Here is a 22,884-nt window from a genome sequence, read left to right on the forward strand (position 1 = left end):
GCACATATTCCATTAGAAATATTTCTTATTTGGAAAACACAGTGACTGTAGAAGTTTCTTCATAAGGATAGATTTGTATTAGAAATCAATTTAACTACACATAACATAAAAACAAACATTAATATTTCTTTCAACAATCATTTTAAGTATTCAACGAAAAAAACAAAACAAAGAGATTTTAAATGAAGGCACAACATGCTGTCATTTAAGTTCATGAATAGTTCTTTGTCCATGTTGCTGCTGAATATGAGAAGACTGAATATGAAGAGTGAGCTCAAGTGGAGTGAGAAAGTTTCTGTAGTCCACCAACATCTTTATTTAAAGTAGGACAGATTAAACACAACATCCCAAGAGACACTAAGTGTTTCCTCTGTTTGTCAAACAAATGATGAATTACAACAAACTCCACCAGATTGTCTGTTTTAGAATAAAATATATTTTGGATTGATTAAAGTAATATTCTTTGATCGTTTTGGATGATATAAGTGGTTATTATTTAAGTTAAATTTGTAAATGTGGCCTGACGTTTGCAAACCTGGCGTCCTAACTTCTATTTTTTTTTTTTATCTCTTTAAGTTTTTGTTTACTCGTCTATATAAACTGTTCAGATTAAAATTGCCTCTCTTTCCTAGAGATCACATAACCAAATAACTTCCACGACAACTAATTCCTCTCCCTCCTCCAACTGTTTTTCATCATGACTTCCCTAAAGGAGTCGTGGAGGGAGTTTTTACCCTGATGTTTGTGTCTATAAATCTCTGAAATGAGGACAGAGGAGTTTAAAACTACAGTCCGAGAAATTGTGTTTGTTACAGAAAGAAAGAGGAATTAGCTGATTACTCTCTCCGCGTGAGACGAGAGTTTGTGACGTTGAGGGAGGGACGCGACGGAGGACGGAGGGCTGCGAGCAGTCTGACTCACTCATCCGGAGCTTTTCACCCACTGGGCCTCAGTATCTGAGCTCACAGACACACAGACTGAACCCATTTCCTCACAAAAATATTTGTCATTGTGATCTGGTTCTTATTGTTCGCTCTCTCTCTCTCTCTCTCTCTCTATTGAGCACAAATATTTGAAACATAACATGCCTCCATTCTTATACCAGCCTCACCAGTTTCTGTTAAAGGAACAGCTGAATATTTTGGGAAGTAAACACGTGTTTTCTGGCTGAGAAGTAGATTTGAACGTACAGATAGCCTACAAGACACGTGTCTATCTGCTCACCTATGTATTGGCAAAAAAAAAAAAAAAAAAAAAAAAGTAAATAAAATGTAATTTACTGGAACTGGAAACAAGCTAAAAGCGTAGAAATGTTAAAAAAAATAAATAAATAAATAAATAAAAAAATAGTATCCCCTTTTAGTTGGTTTATGGCAAACTTGTTGGCTAACAGTCGTTTATTTACACATCTAGCAGATACTAGTATCCAGTCTGAGTCATCTTTTTTGTCCACCACTTTGACCTTTTCAATCTTCTTAAACAAATATCTGTCTGTTTAGCTGATAACTGTTCACCAGCTCCTCCCTCACTTTGCCAGCCTTCCGTTTAGAGTCGCACAGGAAGCGTTTAAAGCGGGAGTGTCAAACATACCGCCTGCGGGATGCATCCGGCTCGCCAGGGGGTCCAGCTCGCCAGGGGGTCCAGCTCGGCCCGCCGGATGACTTTGCCAAGTGTGAAAATTAGAGAAAGACATAAATTGCATTTCTCTGAGAATATGGAGGTTTATGAGTACAAACGTTTTGTAATTTTTTTTTTTTTTTTAATCGATCCAGTAATTGCTTCAAAAACAGCGTAAATGCCACGTGTGCTCTGGAGGAATCTGCAGAGAGCCCAGGCAGATAAACAGTGGGCTGATGTCTGAGTTTTTGCTCTTTATGTTTCTAGTTTATTGTAGAAAGACCTTAAAATAGGGTTTACCATCCAAAAACCTTCACCAATGATTTCAACATAGAGAAATATTGTCGTAATGTATGCGTTATTATGCTATGAATTTACTGGTCTGGCCCACTTGAGATGAAAGTGGGCAGTATGTGGCCCCTTAACTAAAATGAGTTTGACACCCTTGGTTTAAAGGGTGTTTTCTCCGGGGTTTTTTTTTTTTTTTGCTATGGCGGGGAACAATGAGTGGGAGTGAGAGTGAACCAAAACAAAGAACTGAAAGATGCTACAAAGGAACCACAGAGTGAGGTGATAATTATCCGGAAGTTCATGTCCACAATCGATCACTTTAAAATATGAATTGCTGAAATAAAACTAAAGCTGCTCTAAATTTCTCTGTGAGAAAAAGTGCAGCTCGACACAGTTTGCACAGCAAAGGACACGTTGCCGGCTGGTTTGGGTGTTCCAAAACTAGCATGAAGCTCATCCCTGCCCAGAGGAGGAGGCAGGATACAGACTGAGGGAGATTAGGCCCAGAGCAAAGCCACTGGCTCAGTTCCAGGTCTGCAAGTTGAATTCCTGTTGTTTTCATAGCTGATACAACAGAGAACCATTTTCTTGTCATCAGGGGACCTTTATTCAATAATAGGTTGTTAAATTGTTCCTAAAAGACTAAAAAAATAACAGTAAACTCTGAGAACTTCACATTCTGTTCTCAGTCAGAGTCATCCAGAGTAAGCAGAGTTTCAGATGGTCCACGGACCTTCACACGGTCTCAGTGTCTTTAATACATTCGTTAGTACGTGGCCCTGAGGGTCAAAACACAACGATATTTCACAAAACACAACATTTCAGATTACAGAAAAGGTCGGGTGACATTTTTGAGTTCTGCCTTTCTGGTCTTCAGAGAGATTAATGCAGCAGAAACACGCTGAGTGGAAGTATGTTTGAAGCAAACTGGACTGAAGTTGAAGCCTTATATAGACACAGCGGAGGAAAACACATTCAGATGTTTTGATTGAGTTGCAGTACTACTTCAAATACTACTACAGCGTTTGGAGGGTCCATGAGGGAGGATGTTGTGTTGTCGACAAAGTCATATAATATTTGGGACACAAATCAGTCTTCACACTGATTAACACAACTATGTGTTGTAAGTATGTAAATATTAATCAGAAAAATTTAGCTTAACTATGAAAAGTAACAGTGGACACTGCAGGAAATACTCTCCGTCAGTATTTTACTATGTTCTTGGATGTGTTGGTAGCATCTGGCTGAAATAGAGACCAAAAGTTATGAAGGTTAAAGGTGAACATATGCTCGTTATGTATGTAGAATATTATTGTGTGAAGTGGCCGCAGCTGTTGCATGTATTTTTTTTTTCTTCATGGTTCAGAGAAAGTTCAAGCTTCTGAAAAAGGTACTAAATGTCCCTCTTTCTTCACCAGGTGGTTTCTAACTTCAACTCTTTGTGGTTTAAATTAGTTTATCAGACATTTTTAGAAACTGTTGCCTAACATCTGGAAACAATGTTGACGAGAGCCGTGAGGGTGAATCAGATCAGGAGAGCTAGAGGTCAGAGAACAACAAGCAGGAAAAGTTTCAGGGCTGAGAGTCGGAGGGAAATAAGTGACACCTCTCACTAAATACACACTCATTAGATCCATTATTGATACAAAACTGTTGTTGGGCATCACATTCTTATGATTCTGTCCTCTAAAGAGTATCGTTTTAATTATTCTGATGTCAGAGAGAAGTAAAGACTGAAAACTGCTCCAGGGTTTTTCTAGAACCGCTGCAGACAGCATGAACAAAGAAACATGTAGGAACCCACTCAAACTTATCTGACACATCTGTGAGGAGGGAGAGAGAGAGAAAAAAAAACATAATATCTTCCACATGACGACATAAATACTGCAGCAGTGAGCGTTGTATTCCTGTGAGATTTAAATACGGGTGGAAAAGTGACGATGAACTCTGCATCCATCACAACAATTTCCTTTTAAATAACGAGCTTTTATTGCTTTCCTTATTAAGTCTTTTATTCCAGGACATACTGGGCTGCTTTATAGATATAATCCTTCTTAAGTTATTTCAACTTATTTCTTGAATTGCACTTTAAGCATTGCACCGCTCTGTTTTTATGTTTTAAATTATGCGTGGTAAATTCTTTGGTCCTAAAATGTATATTTTTATGGATATGGCTGGAATGAACCTTGATAAAACTAGAGTCTCTAACGGTCATAAAATGTACATGTAACTAAGAGCGACAACACCCTCTTGTGGGGAAATGTGGAACTTCTTTCTACCCGGTTTCGATAACTTCTTGTAAGTTAAACATCTTTTACCCAAACAAAAGCAGATACAAAAAAATAAAAAAGCATATTTATAGTTATGAAACTAACTGGAAAGAGTTATTGGAGATTTAATAACATGTTGTGGTGATCACACTTCCATCATTTTGAGTTTTTAGTGGACACTTGTGGGGGGAAAAGGGCACTTTCGTTTTCTTTAAGTCACTTCTGTCCATATTTGAAAATGCTTTGAATATTTGCTTCAAAAGAATTTTCTTCACGTGTTTTATTATAATTGCTTTGTCATAAAAAAATAAAATAATAATCTTTAAATAAAGCTGATTATAAGAACAGAAAGTGGTATTGTGAATAGTGGAAGTTATTTAAAGTCCACTGCGGACAGGAAACAGGAAACAGATGCTCGCTGTATATGCAGTCGTGACCTTTGAAAGGAGGAACATCATTCTGAAACGGATGTTTCATTTCTTCGTATTTCGAGGCTGATGTAGACTGCTTGGCGCGTGTGTTCAGGGGTCATTCATGCATTCAAAACTTTTAAAAATAGTTTTTGAACCGTCACAAGTGTCAAACATGGGACGAGTGCAGCAAACATCACCTCTCCATCCTGAAGCAGCGTTTCAGATGCAGGTGTCTGTTCTCGGTTCGAGTCATCCTCAATGTTTTTAGTTTCTACGTCAGAGACGGGAAGCGGACGCCGCGTATCTGCAGCGTCTTCGAGTCTTGTGATGAGTGTGAGGCGAGCGGATGCTGGCAGTGAAAACACGTCCTCCCACGTCAGATTCAAAACAATTCGCATCTGGTATCAGCTGGACGCCGGCGCTCACAACATCAAATCTATTCCAGTTAAAGAAAGACAAACTCTAAACTTCAGCTGCAGGTGTCCTGAAGGAAGAGCTGGAGGGTAACTGGGTACATTTAATCAAGTACAAACTGAAAGTACTTGTACTTGAGTATTTTGTACAACTCTATACTTCCACTAAAGTAAAAAAATATTGTACTTTTTACTATATTTATCAGACGGCTTCAGGTCCTTTAAAGATGGCGGTTTTTTTTTTCCATGTTTCAACAAATCTGGTGATTTTGAATTTGAAATTTTATTATAAACTGAAGATTTAAATGTTCTTTTATGAGCTGAGAAAATCCTCAAGACTTTTTAAGATAAATAAATATGATAGATTACTGGAGAATAAACTATCCGTCAGGGTATTAAGTGGTTAAAATAAGCACAACCTTAAATGACTGCAGCAGTAAAAAAAAAAAATGCAACATTAAAAATTAATGCAGCAGTATTAGTACTCAAAAAACAGCATATTTGATACTAAAACACTGACAGGGAGCATTTACTGCAGTGTGTACTTTTACTTTTCATACTTTTTGCTGCTAATACTTCCATACTTTTACTTCAGTAAGGTTTTAAATTACTTGAATATTTCAGAGTCGTATTTGTACTTTTACTTGAATATTTCAGAGTGTAGTATTAGTACTTTTACTTCAGTAAAGGACCTGAATATTTCTTCCAACACTGCCTGAAGGTTGTGACATTTTTCAAGCAGATCAAATTTCCTGTTTATATATATAAAAAAAAATTGAAAATGTAATAAAAATGTGAGACATCTTGACGGCGCAACAATAACCTACACTTTGATCTCCCTCAGTTTCAATACATTAGATATTTTTTACTCATCTGAACAGCTGAAGCATCATCAGTGAACTTTTATAAATTGCTTATGAACAAATATTTGACAGCACTTTAATAAAACATCTCAGATAAAAAAAGAGGGGAAGTGAAGACTAAACAAAACTGCTCATGTTCCAACAAGCTTATCATCCTCAGACAGGCATTTCCTGGTTTAACAAGTTTTTCTGTGAATGATTACCTCATGTCGTGTCCCCACCCCTGAACACATCACGGTGTCTGAACGCAAGACTGACAAACAGTCGTGAAAATATGGATTTAGGGAAATGTTTCTGCCTCGAAGAAACACGGAGCGGCAGTGAACGCACCGCGGAGGAGACACGGAGCGGCAGTGAACGCACCGCGGAGGAGACACGAGCGGCAGTGAACGCACCGCGGAGGAGATACGGAGCGGCAGTGAACGCACCACAGAGGAGACAAAGCAGACGTGAACGCAGAGCGAACCAAAGGAGAAAGAAGACGTTCGAGCTGACGGCTCCATTGAAATAAACAAAACAAAACAAAACAAAACAAAACAAAACAAAACAAAACAAAACAAAACAAAACAAAACAAAACAAAGCAAAACAAAGCAAAACCAAACAAAACATGAAGAAACTTTTTCTTTTTGTCCTCGTTTTCGTTCTCTGTATCAGCGGCACATTTCAGAGAGGTAAGAGATTTATTTAATCATGTTTCATGTTACTTTACAGCCAAACTAAAAACTCTTCTGGTGATTTTCTAAAGTTTAAGACTGAAAAAAAAAAAAAAAAAAAAAAAAAAAATGTGTGGGTGTTGAGAGCTCTAAAAAAAATAAAGCATTATTAGTTGAAATGGTTTTTAAAATAGATTTTGAATCAGATTCGTGAAAAAAAAACCAAGCTGCAACTTACAGAATTCATAAACAAACAATAACAGGCATCTATTTTTATAACAGTAAAAGTTATTTTTTAAGAAAAAGAGTCAAACTTTCTTTTGTTGCAGCGACTTTAATGTCTCTTAACTTTTTATTTGATGAATCTTATATTTGGGCCTAATTATGCTGCTCTGTGGTTAATGTGGTTGTTTCTTATTTTACTTGCTTGTTTTTGTCATTGGTCTGGGGGCCATGTTACATAACGGTTCTACACTTTTACAAAAATATAATTAACTTGAATTTAACCTTGTTAAACGTTCCGACTTTTTAGATACGTGTTGCTGCCATCAAAATCAAAATGAGCAGATATTTTTTTTATAAAGCAAAAACACTTTCTCAGTTTCAACATTTGTGATGGGGGGGTGGGGGGGATTTGTCTCTTCCTCTTATTTGCATTGTGGCTCCGGAATGTGTCTTCTGTTTTCTCTCTTACTTGCAAGTGATTCCTTTTTGTTTTACTTTCCGCATCTAATTGACGAGTCCTCTGTGTCCTTATCTTGTGATCTACAACCAACTCAATATTACCATACGAAATCAGATACATAGGGAATGGGGGGTGACTGTCAACTGTTTGTCACACAGTATAAAAGCTGCCCTACGGAGGAGTGACGTGAAGGACTGCTGGGGGGCGGGGGGGGGGGGGAGCATTGCTGGACACCTCTCTTTGAGGGTGGCATGTATTTGCTCCCTCTTGCAAGAATAAATGTCCGATATGTTTGATTTTGAACCAAGCCTCTGAGTAATTTTTCTAACAATTTGACATGTTGTCTTTGGTCTATTTTCAGTTAAAATACGAGTTTACATTGTGCTTTTATTTACATTTTACACAGCGTCTCCACTCTTTTGTAAACGAGGTTGCATTTGATGATAGTGATTTAGATTTTCCTGTTCTTGTTTTGGTTGCAGATCAACAGGTGAATCAGACCAGCAGCTTGGTATATGACGTCGCTATTCCCCGAACATTTAAAGGAGACCCAGTCCTCCTGGTAAAGTCGGTCCTGAACAGGACTCGTGCTCCCGTTTCAGCTCTCTCCCCTCCGGCTCTGCAGTCGCTAAGCAACAGCACGGTGGCGTACCTCCGCGGGCCTCTGAGCACCCGGGTCATCCCCATTATTTACTTGTTGGTGGTGACCGTCGGGATCCCCGCCAACGTCGCCATCCTGTGCCTGCTGGTGACTAAAGTTAGAAAGGTGTCGTCTGCCATCCTCTACTGCAGCCTGGCCGTCTCCGACCTCTTACTCCTCCTCTCCCTCTTCTTCAAAGCTCACTACCATCTCCATGGCAACCACTGGGTTCTCGGGGAGGCTGCCTGTCGAGTGGTCACGGCCTGTTTCTATGGCAACCTCTATTGCTCGGCCCTGACGCTGGCTTGCATCAGCATCAAACGCTACCTGGCCGTGGTGTACCCGTTCCTGTACAAGAGTTTCCCGAAGAGGGCGTGCACGGTGTGGGTCAGCGGCGCCGTGTGGGCGCTGTTCGGCGCCGCCGTCATCCCCGAGCTGCTCTTCCAGCAGAGCTACTGGCTCCCCGAGCTGAACCGCACCACCTGCCACGACGTGCTGCCTCTGGACTACAACTCGCACGTCTTCCTGCTCTACTACAACCTGGTTCTGACCGTCCTGGGTCTCCTGGTGCCGCTGGTGGTCACGGTCGTGTGCTTCGCCCAGATCATGACCGAGCTGAGCCGATCGCACTTCGACTGGGCGATGTACATGAAGGCCAGCTCGCTGGTGTTCGCCATCTTCCTGGTGTGCTTCATCCCCGCCGGCGTCCTTCACTTCCTCCACTACGTGCAGCTGCTCGCCGACGGGACACAGAGTTTGTACGTGTCCTTCAACGTGGCGGTGTGTCTGTGCTGCCTCCACGCCGCCCTGGACCCCTTCCTGTTCCTCGTCATGTCCAAGTCTGCCGGCTCCAGACTTTACCTGATGACTTTCAGAGGCAAGACGCTGAGCATCTCTTTCTAACAGACACCTGCACGTTAACAATAACACTGCTTCTGGTTCTGATTTCTGCAGCTGAAGAGGAGGAAACGATCTCTGTGGCTGGAATCCAAAGAGAAAGTAATCATTTTCTGACCTCTAACTTCAGCTACATTATTTGTTTTTAATATATAAACTGTTTTTTTTTTAATGCGAGTGTGTTTGTGACAGACAGAAGAGAGAGCAAGGATTAAAAAATAAATAAATTGTAATATGTGTGCATATATGTGTGTATAAAAGATGAAAAGGAAGTATATTAATGTTGAAATAATACACTTTGGTTTATGATCTTAAACGGGATTCTGTGGTGTTTTTATTCTGAAGTTGGAGATAAAAAAAAAATAGAACAAACGTTGGTTTTAAAAGGGGAAATCTTTTCTTTTAGAGCGTTGACAAGAAATACTGTGAAGACCGACTTTTAACAAATATTATTTCTATAATGTTGACTGTCTGTGATCATAAATAGAACCACACTGCTCTGTCTGAAACGTGCATCCGTCTAATTTCACGTCGATGTTTTATTTAATTCTAAATATCGCTGAGGCCAAATGAACTTCTTCCAACAGCCAGATGGAAAGTTTTAAATCGAAATTGAACCCAGAGATTCGTCATTTCAACCGATCCTGCAGAAAATTAAAGGCTAACCTCAAACCCAGTTTCTCTCTCTGCTCTCACAGAGATGGCATTTCCTGCCCGTCTCGAGAGGATGTGTGGTGACATCACAATTCTATACGAGTGGCAAAATAAGCAGATAATAAATTCCTGAAATGATATTTGAACGGCCGCCTCGGTCTGTGGGTAAAAATATAAACATGTTAAATGGAAAGAATTAGTCACGAAAGAGAAAGGAAATAAACTTGTTGTTGTTGATGCAACGAAGTCCTTTAGAGGAGGCAAAGTTGAGAATTTTAATACAGGAGGGTGGAGTTTGAATCCAGGAGGGGGCGCTGTGGCGTTTTCTAGAGCTACGTCATTTTAGTACGTGACCTTGGCTACGTGTTGTTGTTGTTTTTTCTAACCCAAACACTTGATTTCCCCCCTTAATCTTAAACACATTTGTTGTCGTCCTAAAGCAGGTCATTTTTGATGCTTCGCGAGGCAGACACACTGCCATCTAGTGGACAGGCAGGTGTATTACACATAATACTGGGTTACCAGGTTATTATTCTATAATAAACTATCACCTTTATTCTGTGTAACAATCATCAGTGTGTATCTTTACTATTCAGCCTTTTATTGTAATATTTAACAATTGAAAACCTTCCTGTTACAAACTTTTCCTTGAAGTTTAAGCATGAATTTTACTCCTTCGACCTCCCCAACACAGAATTTATGACCTTTTTGATTTTATATTGGTTAAATTAGTGAAATAGTAGGTTTTATACTCACTAAAAATTACACCTCCTATAAGGAAAATATAATTGCGGCAACATAATATTGTTTATGGTGTTTTACTTCCATCTGAGGAGGACGTCCTCTTCCTGAGGTGCAATAAGAAGGATTTAAACCGATCTTTACACCAGTTGCATGATATTGAAAAATCATAAGGGAAATCTTTTTTTTTCTTTTAAAAGTTTAAAAATATCTCACCTAAAGCCTTTTGGAGCATCCAGAAAAAAACTCAGTTATGACCGGTGGGGTTAAACATGTTAAAAGTTAAAGTCATAAACCTCCAGACAAACATGAAAACAGAGATAAGAAGTTGTAAAATGATCGTCCCGGTGAGTCTCTGAATAATTTGGAGGAGTATCAGGGTGAATTCTGTATAAATGCTGCCCTCTGCTGGTGAAAACTGGAACAATGTGAAACGAAGCCCCCACAGGTGTTCAAATGAAACTCTTTATTCAATATGGAGACACCAGAGGAATCCACCTTTACACCGCATTCACTTGAGCCTTTTCTTATCAAAATAAATCATATCAAGGACAGGTAGATGTTTCTACACACAGGTCTTCAAATCTGACAGTCGGTGGTCAGATTGCCGTTGGGCCGACGTGCAGATTTGAGGACCCCTGCTGGGTCACATGTTGTTGTACACACAGTCGTCTCACCAACGAGCATGCCCTTTCACAATAAAAGTCCACTCAGTACAACGAACACCTGTCCACGACGAATCTGACGACACACGAGAATGATACATTCACCTTTGACCCGGGATCACGCGTGTTCCCCTCTGCAGAGGAGCGGCGAGGACACCAAAGATGGAGGAAGCGCGCGCGCGCACACACACGCACACACACACACGCACACACACACACACACACACACACACACACACACACACACACACACACACACACACACACACACACACACACACACACACACGACAACAGAGGGACTCCGTTAACAAACATGCAGGGTTTCATTTGGTGGGCTGAAGAGGAAGAGGACGATGCAGAAGAGCGGACAGACGGAGAGGAAGCGTCAAACACAGGAAGCGGATGTTGGAAACAGCTGCATGTCGGAGGTCATGCGAGAGACGTATATATGAGGAACACAACATCACGTGTGATAACTAAAACACTTTCTGCACTTCTTTTGTACGATGATGAGAACACGTTACAGATTTGTATTTTACATCGAAGCACTGACGCTGTAGCAGCAGGAGTCCCGTTTCGTTAGAGGTGTTCAAGGCTCCGTTCACGCAAATCCACAAAACACTTTTCATTTTTACTACAAGTAGCATCAGACAACGTGGATAGTTTTAGTTTTTATTATACCCAGAAATCCTCAATGCAGTCGAGGAGAACGTCATTCAGTTTGTGGTGTTTATGGTTTCAATCATTTTCAATATCGGTAACGATACCTTGTCTTCGATATCGGTTCCTGAACGTGGACGTTTTTCGACGCCAATTTGATAAAATCTAAGAAAAAGACAAATCTTAAGTTTTGATGCAGTTTCGAGAGGGAGAGTGAAACCCGGGTTGTTTTCTGTTCCTACAATTTACCGCTGTTTCCTAAATGCCTCACATGGAAGGTACCACTGGATGCTACGATATACTGATGCTCCACAAACGCCTCACTGTCTAGCATTCTCTTGCTAGACAGTATAATGTACCAAGGTTTCCTAAACGCCTCACATACGAGCTAACGCTCGGTGCAACAATTTTCCCATGCTCCCTCGACGCATCACAAGGAAGATACTGCCAGGCGTTACAGAGCAGCACATGTTGCTGTAAAAGAGTAAATCCTAAATCTGTGTTTCCAGAAACGATGCCCAGTTCAGTTACTGTGAACAATGTCTTTCCACTAAAATCTACTGTCCTCTGGGGAAATAGTCCCATTAGTCCCCTTTAAACCTGCTCCCAGTGAGTTAAGTAGTTTCCAACGATTTTCAAGAAAAACGGGCAGTTAAATTTTTTGTGGCATTTGGCTCTAAACTCTAAACAAAATATAATTGATCCTAGTCACGAGTAGCACAAACATGATGTCATTCCCTCTCCACCATGTTGAGGTCTAAAATCTCAGCAGCTAAAACCAAAACTATTAACACGACCTGGAAATGTTTTTTTTTTTATATAATTTGAGTGAACTGAACCTTTACACATGGCTTTTAATTTCAATTTATCACATGAATCAAATCCTTCAAATGTTTGAGCAAAAAACAGGAAATAAAACAATTTGGTTTTCCACAGAGGAGATGGTCACTGGGGTTTGTCCACACACACACACACACACACACACACACACACACACACACACACACACACACACACACACACACACACTCACACACACACACACACACACACACACACACACACACACACAGAGTGGTATCAAGAGATCCAAAAACATAAAGCAGGACAGAGCAGCAAAGCTTCCAGCAAGGTTTGGAAGAAGAGACGGGCTCGATGGAGAAAGAGAGAGAGAGAGGCACGACATTCGAGAAAGGCCTTTGAGTTTTGGAGGGAGCAGCAGCAGCGAGGCGGGAGGAAGAAGAGGAGGAGGAGCCGCAACGAGGACACCACCACAGTGAGGACACGAGGACAGTGAGACAGAAAGAGAAGAAGACAAAGGCAAAGCGGAGAAGAAGTTCCCGACAGTATAAACTCTTCTGGACGGATCAAACTGCGACGGAAAGTGAAGCCCTTCATGGAGCGCTCACAAGACGGACACGGACATGAGAAGTGGGAGGGGAGAAGGTGGGGGGGGCAATTCAGACAAAAAGGATTCAAATCCCAAAAGTCTCTGACTGTAAAAAGCAGAAAATGTAAACTTCTTTTCACTTTAGAAATGTAGCTGCTGAAGTTGCCAGTTTTAGACTAAAACTACAATATTGATTTTTTTTTTTTTTTTTTGGTGTGTTTTTTTTTTTTTCTATATGGCCTTGTCACTGTTGCAACCTGCAGCAAAAGGCTTAAATATCAACAACCTGTAGTGGAGCACTGACACAAGAGCTCAGCAGTACCATCGATATCCGACCTACAAACAGAGGAGCACTCTGATGCAGCAATAAATAAGACCGAAATGAATAAACGCCTGCTTCTGACCGAGTTTTTTTTCCCCCCCGTCCTTTAATGCTGTAAAGTTCTGTTGTAAAGACTTTACTGTGTTCAGTGCCATGAAATAACTTAGCATAAAGACCGGAAGCGGAAGGGAAAGTTAGCCTAGCTTTGCCCTACGGGGACTAAACCTACAATTAATACACTGCATGTTTAGTCTGTGCAGAAACTCAAGTACACGGTGTGGTGTGGAGGACACAAACTTACTGCGCCTCCTCAGGAAAATCGTCCCGCGTGTGAGCCTCTGTAAAACCAAAACGTGTCGTTGTACACCTAACAACATACAACATGTTAATCAGTGAGCTTCTGAGGTGTTGGTAGAATAATTTTGCAGCTGTACCTTTAAGGATGTTTACGCTAAACTAGCTGTGTTCCCCCCCCACACACACACACTTCCAAGTCTTTAAACTAAACTAAACTACCGTGTTTTCTAAAATGTCGGACTATTCCTTTAATCTGAGTGAGATTTTAGTGGGATTTGGACGGGGAAGGTTGTCGGACATCTGAGCCTTTTGCACCTTTGGCACATGCATTACTGGGTTGCATGTGTGGAAACAGCCTGTTGCAGTTAACGAGCTGTAGATCTACAGAGCTTCTAAAAACTCGCCTTTTTCATTTGAATTCCTGCGGGAATGCCGACAGCTCTGCACATCCACAGCTCCCCGAGTCAAACTGTTCTGATTTACCAGGTATTTCACTCAGAAATATTAGAATAACCTTTACCTGCCAAGTGTTGGAGTTAGTGGACATTATCAGCCTTATTTATTATATAACAACTGCAGGATTGATGACAGGGATGCTTGTTTCTTCCTACCCTGTTATTGTTCAGTACTCTGAGTAAATACCTGGTAAAACAACACGCGGCCCTGCGAGGTCTACATGAGGACGTTGTCCCGTGTGTCCGGCAGCCGGAGTCCCACCAACCCGCCGCCGACCAGCACGGACGACGCCAGCAGGATGGGGATGGCCTTGGTGATGCCGACCAGCGAGCCGAAGATCAGGTTGCCGAGCACCGCCGCCAGCTTACACATGGCGTTACAGAAGCCGAAGCCGGTGCCCCTGAAGGCAGAGAGAGGACACAGAGGACAGAGGACACGGAGGACAGAGTCAGGGACGCGTGTCTCATTCAGTTCTGGATAACCGAAAGTAGAATATTTCTGGATAATGATGGTGAGGAGTTTTATTACGTCCTCTCTCTACCCAAGTGGATCCGCAGACCTTTTAATGACCAAAACAAAACCTCCTGAATTCCACACGTTTGTATACCTGAAAAACAAACACGGAGGCTTTTTCTGGAAGTTTGTTTCTCTTAACGGAGGCTCTAATCTTCAGCCTTCAGGCGACTCCTTTGCATGTCAATACAGAACAGAGAGTCTGTGACTGTAATACAGAAACAATGACTCCATCGGCTGTCAAAATAAGAGCTTTGAATGCTGTTTAACGGATGTTAATTCAACACAGACTGAATGCACAATAACAAAGTGCAGTCTCTTACAGCTGGAAGTAATAAATCACACAGAATTCCTCATTTTGATGATTAGGCTACATTTCCCACAATCCCCGTCACTTTCTGTTATTCCGCTGATTGTGATAGTTTTATTAATAAAGTGAGTTTTGTCTGGAAAAGATACTTTATGACGTGATACTTCCAGTAGAGTTTCTGCTCTCAAATTTTTTTGTTTTTGTTTTTGAGAGCTGCAGTGAAGTTACACGCTCCGACTTGAGTTATAGCTGCAGTGAGGGTGACGCTTTAACCGAGTTCTCTGCGCAGTGTATGAGCGCTCACCTCCTGTCGGTGGGGTACAGCTCGGTGGTGACCACGTCCAGCGAGTTCCAGGCGGAGATGCTGAGGCCGTTGTAGAGGCACAGCATGAAGATCATCATGGACTCGCTGGTGCCGAACCAGAGGAAGAAGCAGCTGATGCCCGACAGCACCATGGAGCCTCCTGCAGGACACAACGCAACACGCCTCAGACACACGACGACCCGCTGACGCACAAGGTCCGACATCACCGGAGACATTTTCAAAGGAGATGCCGCCACTATTCTCATCCCAACGCGCGAGGAGTCACAGCAGCTCCTTCGGGTCATACCTAACATGCTGAGGCGGCCGATTTTATCCATGAGGAGGGCGGAGACGATGTTTCCGGGCAGCACCGCCAGCGTTCCCAGGAAGTTGACGAAGTAGACCCAGTAGGCGCTGTAGTCGTCGTCGAACGTCATCTGACAGCCCGTCTTGTTGTTGTGGAACGAGCTGTTGATCACCCGCGAATTGGTCAGTTTAGCGTCATCAATGTCTGGAAATATGAGAGATTAAATTGTGTTTAAATACTGAAGCAAGTTAATAAATCTCAAGACTTTATGCCCCCTCTGGCTGCTGATGTTTTAGGACATATTAAAACCTGCACGTGTTCATGTCATTATTTTTCATTCTGGTGGTGTTTATGACTGAAAAGCAGATTTGTATTTAAATTCAAATCTTTATCATCCAAAAACATAATTTTGTTGAATAAAGACAGCGTAAAGCACCAAACAAACAGGCAACAGCATGTCAAAATAAAAAAAACATTAAAAAAAAAATCACACATTCACAATCTGACAACATCTATTAGATTAAGGTGTTAAATCTCAGTCATTGTAGCAGTTTACAGCAGCATGACGTGGAGCTGAAGAAAGCAAATAAACAACACAACAATACAAAGAAAACCTGCCAAGACAAACTGTAATTAATAAAAATACATTCATTAATTGTCAATTATTAAGAAATGTAATTATCTTCATTCTTCATTCTTCGTCCAAACAGTCCAGAGATTTGTTTTTTTGAAACAATTCCCAAAATGAAATGTATGACATTGTGAGTCAAACTTGTACCTTTTTCGAAACTAATTTGGGTTTTAATCTTCTCATTAACTCTCTGCAACAAAACAAATAAAAGTGTATTTCCTGAAATATTGAAGCGTTCCTTTAATTTCTGTGGTTCCTTTACAGTTAGATATCAATTTTTTTTGTGTGTTAAAAAGCATTGCATTTATAAAACTGATTCATAAACATAACTCTTCTCAGCTCTACGGTCTGACTCAGCAGTCTATCAGTCAAGCTTAAAACAATATAATCAAACACAAATCTATGAAAGTTACTCACAACCAGAGCTCAGATTTAGGATCAGAGTCTCTTCTGACTGTTTGCACGTGTTAAGAGTCCCTCGAATCAAACACAACAGGCTGAAGAGCTCTTTATGCATCAGACTATCGTGTAGTTTAATCAGATATGATGTGATGTGCAGTTGTTAGAACGGTGTCATGTGTTTTGCACATCTGTAGAAAGTGTCATACGTGTAATTGTAGTTTTAGTCTGTGTGTAAATCTGTAGAACAGAGCGGCCTTATAATAAAGTCCCGTCATATCTTATTGTATTGTATCATACACGTATAGGAGACTGATATCCTGTATGTAAACTCTAAATATTGTGTATAGGTGAGATGCCTGTGGGCTCTCTCCATGAATAAGAAATATATATTAATAAACTCAAAGAGGAAACGTTCCTCCTCTCCCAACACACTCCTCCTCCTCCTCCTCCTCCTCCTCTGCTCTCCACAGACACATCGCCGGGAGCAAAGAGACTTCATTTCCCATGAGGCATTAGCAGCACACCTGACGTGCCCTCCCTGTTTCCATGTTCAGCTCTTTCCTGAGTGCTGGAGGGAAATGTTTCCTCCAGAAGGTCTGAATCAGCTCCCGCTCTCTCAGATCATTGTTAAAGCCTCTGGTGCTTTTTATTTTTCCTCCAGCGCGAGTCTATTTTACACTCTGAAATGATTCGACTGCAGTTTCATAACGCAGCCATGAGACAGGTTCATGTGTTGGATTGTGATGAAGGTGCCACCGAATAACTTGTTTTTCTGCGATGAATTAATCAGCCAGTGAAAAAGGAAAAGCTCCCTTCAGGAGGTTAAAACTCAGAGAATCAGGTTTACACTAAAACTACTAGAATTACTGCCTCAAGTTTTCGCAGAACATTTTGATGTTACAGTGTAGTTGACCTTTGATCTTTTTGGACATGAAATGTCATCACTTCACCTGTTTGACTTTTGTTTAAAATTTAGCCCTAATTAATGCATGAATTCTTGAGTTATATTTGACTCCTAAAATCAAATCAGTTCATCTTTAAGTCCAAGTGAACAATTGATCCAAATTTGATTAAATTCCGTTAACAGGTTTTTTTATGATTGTTTTTTTATTTTTTTTTTTTTATTTTTTTTTTGGGGGGGGGGGTCTCTTTGATTGACAGGCCTGTGATGCAGTCAGGTTACAGCTATCGGTGGGCGGGATGTAATATCGTCACGTTTCCAATCCAAACTTCATAATGACTAATGGGTGACTTCACAGTTGGTTGAGGTTTGACGTTCCTAAATTATTGTGTTCCAAAGAATTGGACATATGTAAGGTCACGGTGACCTTGACCTTTGGCCCTCCAAATCTACTCTGAGTGAATGTTTGTGCCAAATTTGAAGAAATTCCCTCAAGGAAGATATCACGTTAACGAGAACAGGACGGACGGACAGACAGATGGACAACCCGAAGACATAATGTCTCCGTCTACGGCTGCTGCTGGCACAGAGACACACAGAGACACAGACAGAGACACAGACAGACACACAGAGGATCACCACAGGAGTCTTTGTGTGGTGAGACTCTGCAGCAGCCTGGCTCCCTTTCTTTTGTTAAATACAGTCAGAGGTAGTTCAGAGAGGCAATCTGTGCAGGTTCAGACAGGTTAAGCAGTAATTTAGCAGCATAAAGCAAAGCCATAAACGCTCACGGCCATTCCTTCTCCTCAGGCTTGTGGCTCAAGCTGGACGTCAGGCCCAGAACGAACTGTCAGCCGGAGACACAGCGAATGAGTGAGACTTATGTGGAAGGCAGCCGCGGTGTAATGGGATTTTCTGGGGCGGATGGAAACCACCTCAGAGCTCAGAGCTCAGAGCTCAGAGCGTGGAGACTCACCTGTGTTGTAGAAGAAGGAGTCCACGAAGGTGCAGTTCTTGAAGAAGGATCCCACTGAGGAGACGTCTTCGAAGAAGCAGTTGAGGAAGGACGAGTCGATGAAGGTGACCGACTTGAACTTCATAACAATGAACCTGGAGGAGATGGAGGAGAGGGAGTAGAGGGAGGAGATGAAGGAGATGGAGGAGAGGGAGGAGATGGAGGAAATGGAGGAGAGGGAAGAGGACGGAGGAAATGGAGGAGAGGGAGGAGAGGGAAGAGGACGGAGGAAATGGAGGAGATGGAGGAAATGGAGGAGATGGAGGAGAGGGAGGAGATGGCAATTATGCTCGACAACTGAGACCTAAAAAACAATATAATAATATATAATAATAATAACAAAATAATAATAATAATAATAATAATAATAAGCCCTGCAGCCTCCTCTGACGACGGGAAAAAACAAAACCTGCGTCTCACTGCGTCTTCTCTCTGGTCTCTGTAAGTGAGAATCAGCAGCAGCAGGAGGAGGAGGGATGGCCTAGTGTGTGTGTGTGTGTGTGTGTGTGTGTGTGTGTGTGTGTGTGTGTGTGTGTGTGTGTGTGTGTGTGTGTGTGTGCGTGTGTGTGTGAGAGTGCGTGTGTGACAGTGAGACTGAAAGCAACAGAAACAGAGGGAGAGATAAGCCTTTTAATTTCCTGCTGGTGGAGGAGATAAAGGAGGCAGGATTAATATTACCTGCAGTGTCGTGTCGTGTCGTGTCGTGCCGTGTCGTGTCGTGTCATGTCGTGCCGTGCCGTGTCGTGTCGTGTTGCGTCGTGTTGTGCCGTGTTGTGTTTGTGGGAGTGGAGAATAATGCTGCCGTCCCATAACGGGACGAACAGCTCGGGACGAGGCTGGTCGCACCTGTCGTTGACAAACGCTCCGTTCCGGTGGATCTGGTTCTCCAGCGTGAAGTTGAAGGTGAAGTCCTCGATGCGCTCGTTGTTGTGGACCTTCACTCTGGATGCGTACTCGTCGGCCTGCAGGTGCTTGATGACGTCGGGGAACCACACAGAGAGCCCGTAGAACCTGCGCACAGAAACAGCTGCTGGAGTGACGTGTGGTACGTGACGATGTCACCGCTGAGGGCCGCTCTGGTTCAGGTGATTCCTCGCTACTTCATAGAAACTGTTATTAAGCTGTCCAGCTTCGGTTGACGTGATAATAACAGAGGCATGTCTCACCCAAACGACAGAGTGAACCAGACTACAGCCAGTTTCACCGTGTTGTCCTTCACTGGGTAGTCGAAACATCTCATGAAAGTCAACCAGATCTGTCAGAAAATAAATAAATGTTAGTGAATTTAAAATCCATACAAGTTCCGCGAAGAGACAAAGCAGACGTGAAAGGGCGTCGTACTCCTCTGAGCTCCGCCCGGATCTTGAAGAGGACCTTGAGCGCCGGGTTGGCCGACTCGTTCTGCATCTCCACCAGCTCGTCCAGCTGTTTGGGGGTTTTGATCCTGTTCACCTGCAGGGGGAGACACTCGAGCGGTCAAGTGCTGGTGGTGGCGCTGCAGCAGCAGGAGGAGGATGAGGAGGAGGAGGAAGAGGAGGAGGAAACGAGGAGCGGTGTACTCACAGTGAAGACCTTCTCCGGCTCCCCACGGGCACGCATGTTGGTGTCGTGGATGTGTTTGAGGACCATCCAGGCCTCGTCGTGTTTACCCATCTACGAGACGGTTAACACGTGTTTTTAGACATCGGGATACACGTATTCATCCTCACGTGTCAGGACAGAATCATTCACACTGTACTTATCCGGCTACCGCTGCTTATGTGATTACCAATACCTAAATTGCTAATTATATTAAAACAGGCATTTAAAATAAATGTGTATGGAGACAGGTGCTTCTTGTTTTGGTCTTTTCATCAGATTTGTTTACAACATGAAACACAGGAAGACGATGATGCTGCCAGCATCACCCCCCCCCTCCCCCCCCTCCCCTACCCTCACACCGTCTGTCTCTCTTTTTACCTCCAGGAAGAAGCGAGGGCTCTCGGGCATAAAAGTGAGAGCTACCACAGCGGAGACACACGGCAGCGCACACACCACCACAAACACTCTCCAGCTGTGGAACTGGTAGGCCGACCCCATGCTGAAACTCCAGCCTGCAGACAAAGCAGTCGAAAGAGTCAGAAATACGTCGGCGCAGCATCGGGGTCAAGAGTTCAGTCAGAGTGACACGAAAAGACACAAAAACTCCTTTAAAGCTGTTGCAGTTTCAGTTTGTTTTCATTTATTGTATTTATTTCCCTCAAGGTTGGACATTTCATCTTCACATGTAAACACTCCTGGATGTCTTCTTCACATTTAACCCGTCTGTTTCTCACCTCTTATTAAGTTCAATAGGAAACTGATGTTTATATGTGCCGCTGCCGCTGTGAGGTCCTACAGTTGTTCAGGTAGAAGTCTCTGGTGTCACCAGGTTGAAGTGACCATATTTGGACGAGCTGGGGGAGGAGCCACCGGTGGATCTGACTGATCTGATTGGAAACCTGACGATACTACGTCCCGCTCACCGATAGCTGTAACCTGACTGCACCACAGCCCTGTCAATCAAACAGACACGCCCCCCAAAAATACAAGCTTATTTTGTAATAACGGATTATTTTCAGATGAACAGAAAACTAATAAGAAGGAGAGACTTTAGCTAACAACACAGATATTCCTCTGGTGGCACTCGTGGTATTGCAGCTTAACGCACTTCTGCATCGGCTTCATTTTTAACACCTGGAAGCTATGAACCCTTTTATATACAGTTTATTTAATCAGACTACAGTGAAAACTTGGAAATGCATGAAGCTTGAAAACTGATTTGTCAGAAAGAAACTTATATATTTTACAAACATCTCTCAGCTTTGTTCCCAAGTTTCTCCTTTACTTTCTGTTGTGGATAAAAAAACCTGTGGTTTACTACAAATTCAGACACGACACAGTGATCATCAACACGCTGCAGGTATCAACATGTGATGGAACCAGGGACACTTTTATTCAGAGTCGAGTCTGAAATATGTTATCATGCGCTGTGTGTGTGTGTGTGTGTGTGTGTGTGTGTGTGTGTGTGTGTGTGTGTGTGTGTGTGTGTGTGCGTGCGTGTGGGGCTGCTCTCGCCTGCACCACTACAAACCTCATTAGGGGGATTATAGCTATAATGGACTGGAGGGGACGGCTGAGTGATTCAGATACTCAGCAAGATTTATGTCCCCACACACACACACACACACACACACACACACACACACACACACACACACACACACACAAATTCATTTTACTTGCACTTTACCTGGTCCTATAGACTATCACATTCTTAACACCTTAAAAAGAGACCAAATAACGCATGCACTCATGTACACGCACACACACACACACAAACACACACGGCTATCTGGCCTTTGTCCACCGCTCGATGCGGAGAGCACTGCGGCGGAACCTATTACCAACACACCGCTGCATCCTGGGGAAAAAAATGTGTTAAAACTCTGGCATCCAATCAATTGACCTCAATTATGAGCATCTCCCTTCACACACACACACACACACACACACACACACACACACACACACACACACACACACACACACACACACACCACAGTACAGGACGTCCTCAGGCCTGTTTTCGGGGGGGCGGGGTCTGTTTGATTGACAGGCCTGTGGTGCAGTCAAGTTACAGCTATCGGTGGGCGGGACGTAGTGTCGTCAGGTTTCCAATCAGATCAGTCAGATCCACAGCTCGCCCAAATATGGTAACTTCCTGCTCCAAACCGCTCCAAACTAGCAAGATGGTGACGGACAGAATCTGGAGGCTTCATAACGTTCCCAAACTAACGGGTGACGTCACCGCTGAATTCACCCCTTGCTCCGCCCAGCTCGTCCAAAGATGATCACTTCTGGCTCTGAAAAAACCAAGATGGCGACGACCAAAATGCCAGACTGGAGTCCACAAAACAGCCGCTCTCTTCATTATATCTGGTCAACATAGCTGAAAACGAACTGGGAAACGAACCCCTCCTCTTCCTCCTCACGTATCTGCTCCTTTAACACCGTTTCTCTCCTCGTCTTTGTTGTCTCTCTCCCCCTCCATTCAGCCCTCTGCTGTATCCCTTCACCTTTCCATTATCCCTGACACAGGCCACATAAATCAGGCGCCCTCTGCGCCTCCCCTTCCTCCTCGTCCTCCTTATCTCCTCCTCTTCATCCACAGCAGGTTGATTTCATACCTCTCGTTTTGTTCTCATCCTCTAAAACACTTCCTGCAGCTAGGCCTCGCTGCACGTTATTAGATTTATATGAGCCCACCTTTTTTTTTTTTTTTTTTTTTACACTGCCTCAAACACTTGCACGTAAAACTCCCTGAAAAGAACAAAAATATTGATTAAACGCAGTGTGGCTCTTAATTATGTGAAGATTACAATAAACTGCTGCTGGAAGTTGCTTCAAATGAAACATTTCTCCCCCTGAGTGCAGTGAAAGCTCTTCATATTCACCGTGTTCACCGACATATGCTTCGCTGTTCTCTCTGTTTGCCGCTCCGCCCACACTCCCACCTGCCGTGTGTTTGTCTGCACCCCTGGAGAGACTT

At 42.7% G+C, this 22,884-nt stretch overlaps 2 protein-coding genes across 2 annotated transcripts in view; one reads left to right on the forward strand and one right to left on the reverse strand.

Annotated features, from left to right (window-relative positions):
- The first annotated feature begins 5,871 nt into the window (after positions 1–5,871).
- On the forward strand, positions 5,872–9,923 carry LOC138207667 (proteinase-activated receptor 3). Its single transcript, XM_069165063.1, has 2 exons — positions 5,872–6,539; positions 7,689–9,923. The coding sequence occupies exons 1-2, from the start codon at positions 6,476–6,478 to the stop codon at positions 8,747–8,749; spliced, it is 1,125 nt and encodes a 374-aa protein (XP_069021164.1). The 5' UTR covers positions 5,872–6,475; the 3' UTR covers positions 8,750–9,923.
- Positions 9,924–10,589: 666 nt separating this feature from the next.
- The window catches only part of LOC138207659 (synaptic vesicle glycoprotein 2C-like), a 33,993-nt gene continuing 21,698 nt past the window's right edge, over positions 10,590–22,884 (reverse strand). The window contains exons 5-13 of the mRNA XM_069165051.1: positions 20,274–20,407; positions 19,878–19,967; positions 19,656–19,766; positions 19,481–19,569; positions 19,161–19,325; positions 18,276–18,409; positions 15,366–15,569; positions 15,059–15,218; positions 10,590–14,331 (exon numbers count right to left, since the gene is read on the reverse strand). Of these exons, the coding sequence (XP_069021152.1) occupies positions 14,148–14,331; positions 15,059–15,218; positions 15,366–15,569; positions 18,276–18,409; positions 19,161–19,325; positions 19,481–19,569; positions 19,656–19,766; positions 19,878–19,967; positions 20,274–20,407 (1,271 nt within the window). The 3' untranslated portion in view covers positions 10,590–14,147. The remainder of the gene's footprint in view (positions 14,332–15,058; positions 15,219–15,365; positions 15,570–18,275; positions 18,410–19,160; positions 19,326–19,480; positions 19,570–19,655; positions 19,767–19,877; positions 19,968–20,273; positions 20,408–22,884) is intronic.

Source organism: Embiotoca jacksoni, unplaced genomic scaffold, assembly GCF_022577435.1.
Source record: "Embiotoca jacksoni isolate LCO1_2020_lvr unplaced genomic scaffold, fEmbJac1.0.p SCAF_10, whole genome shotgun sequence".
NCBI lineage: Eukaryota > Metazoa > Chordata > Actinopteri > Embiotocidae > Embiotoca > Embiotoca jacksoni.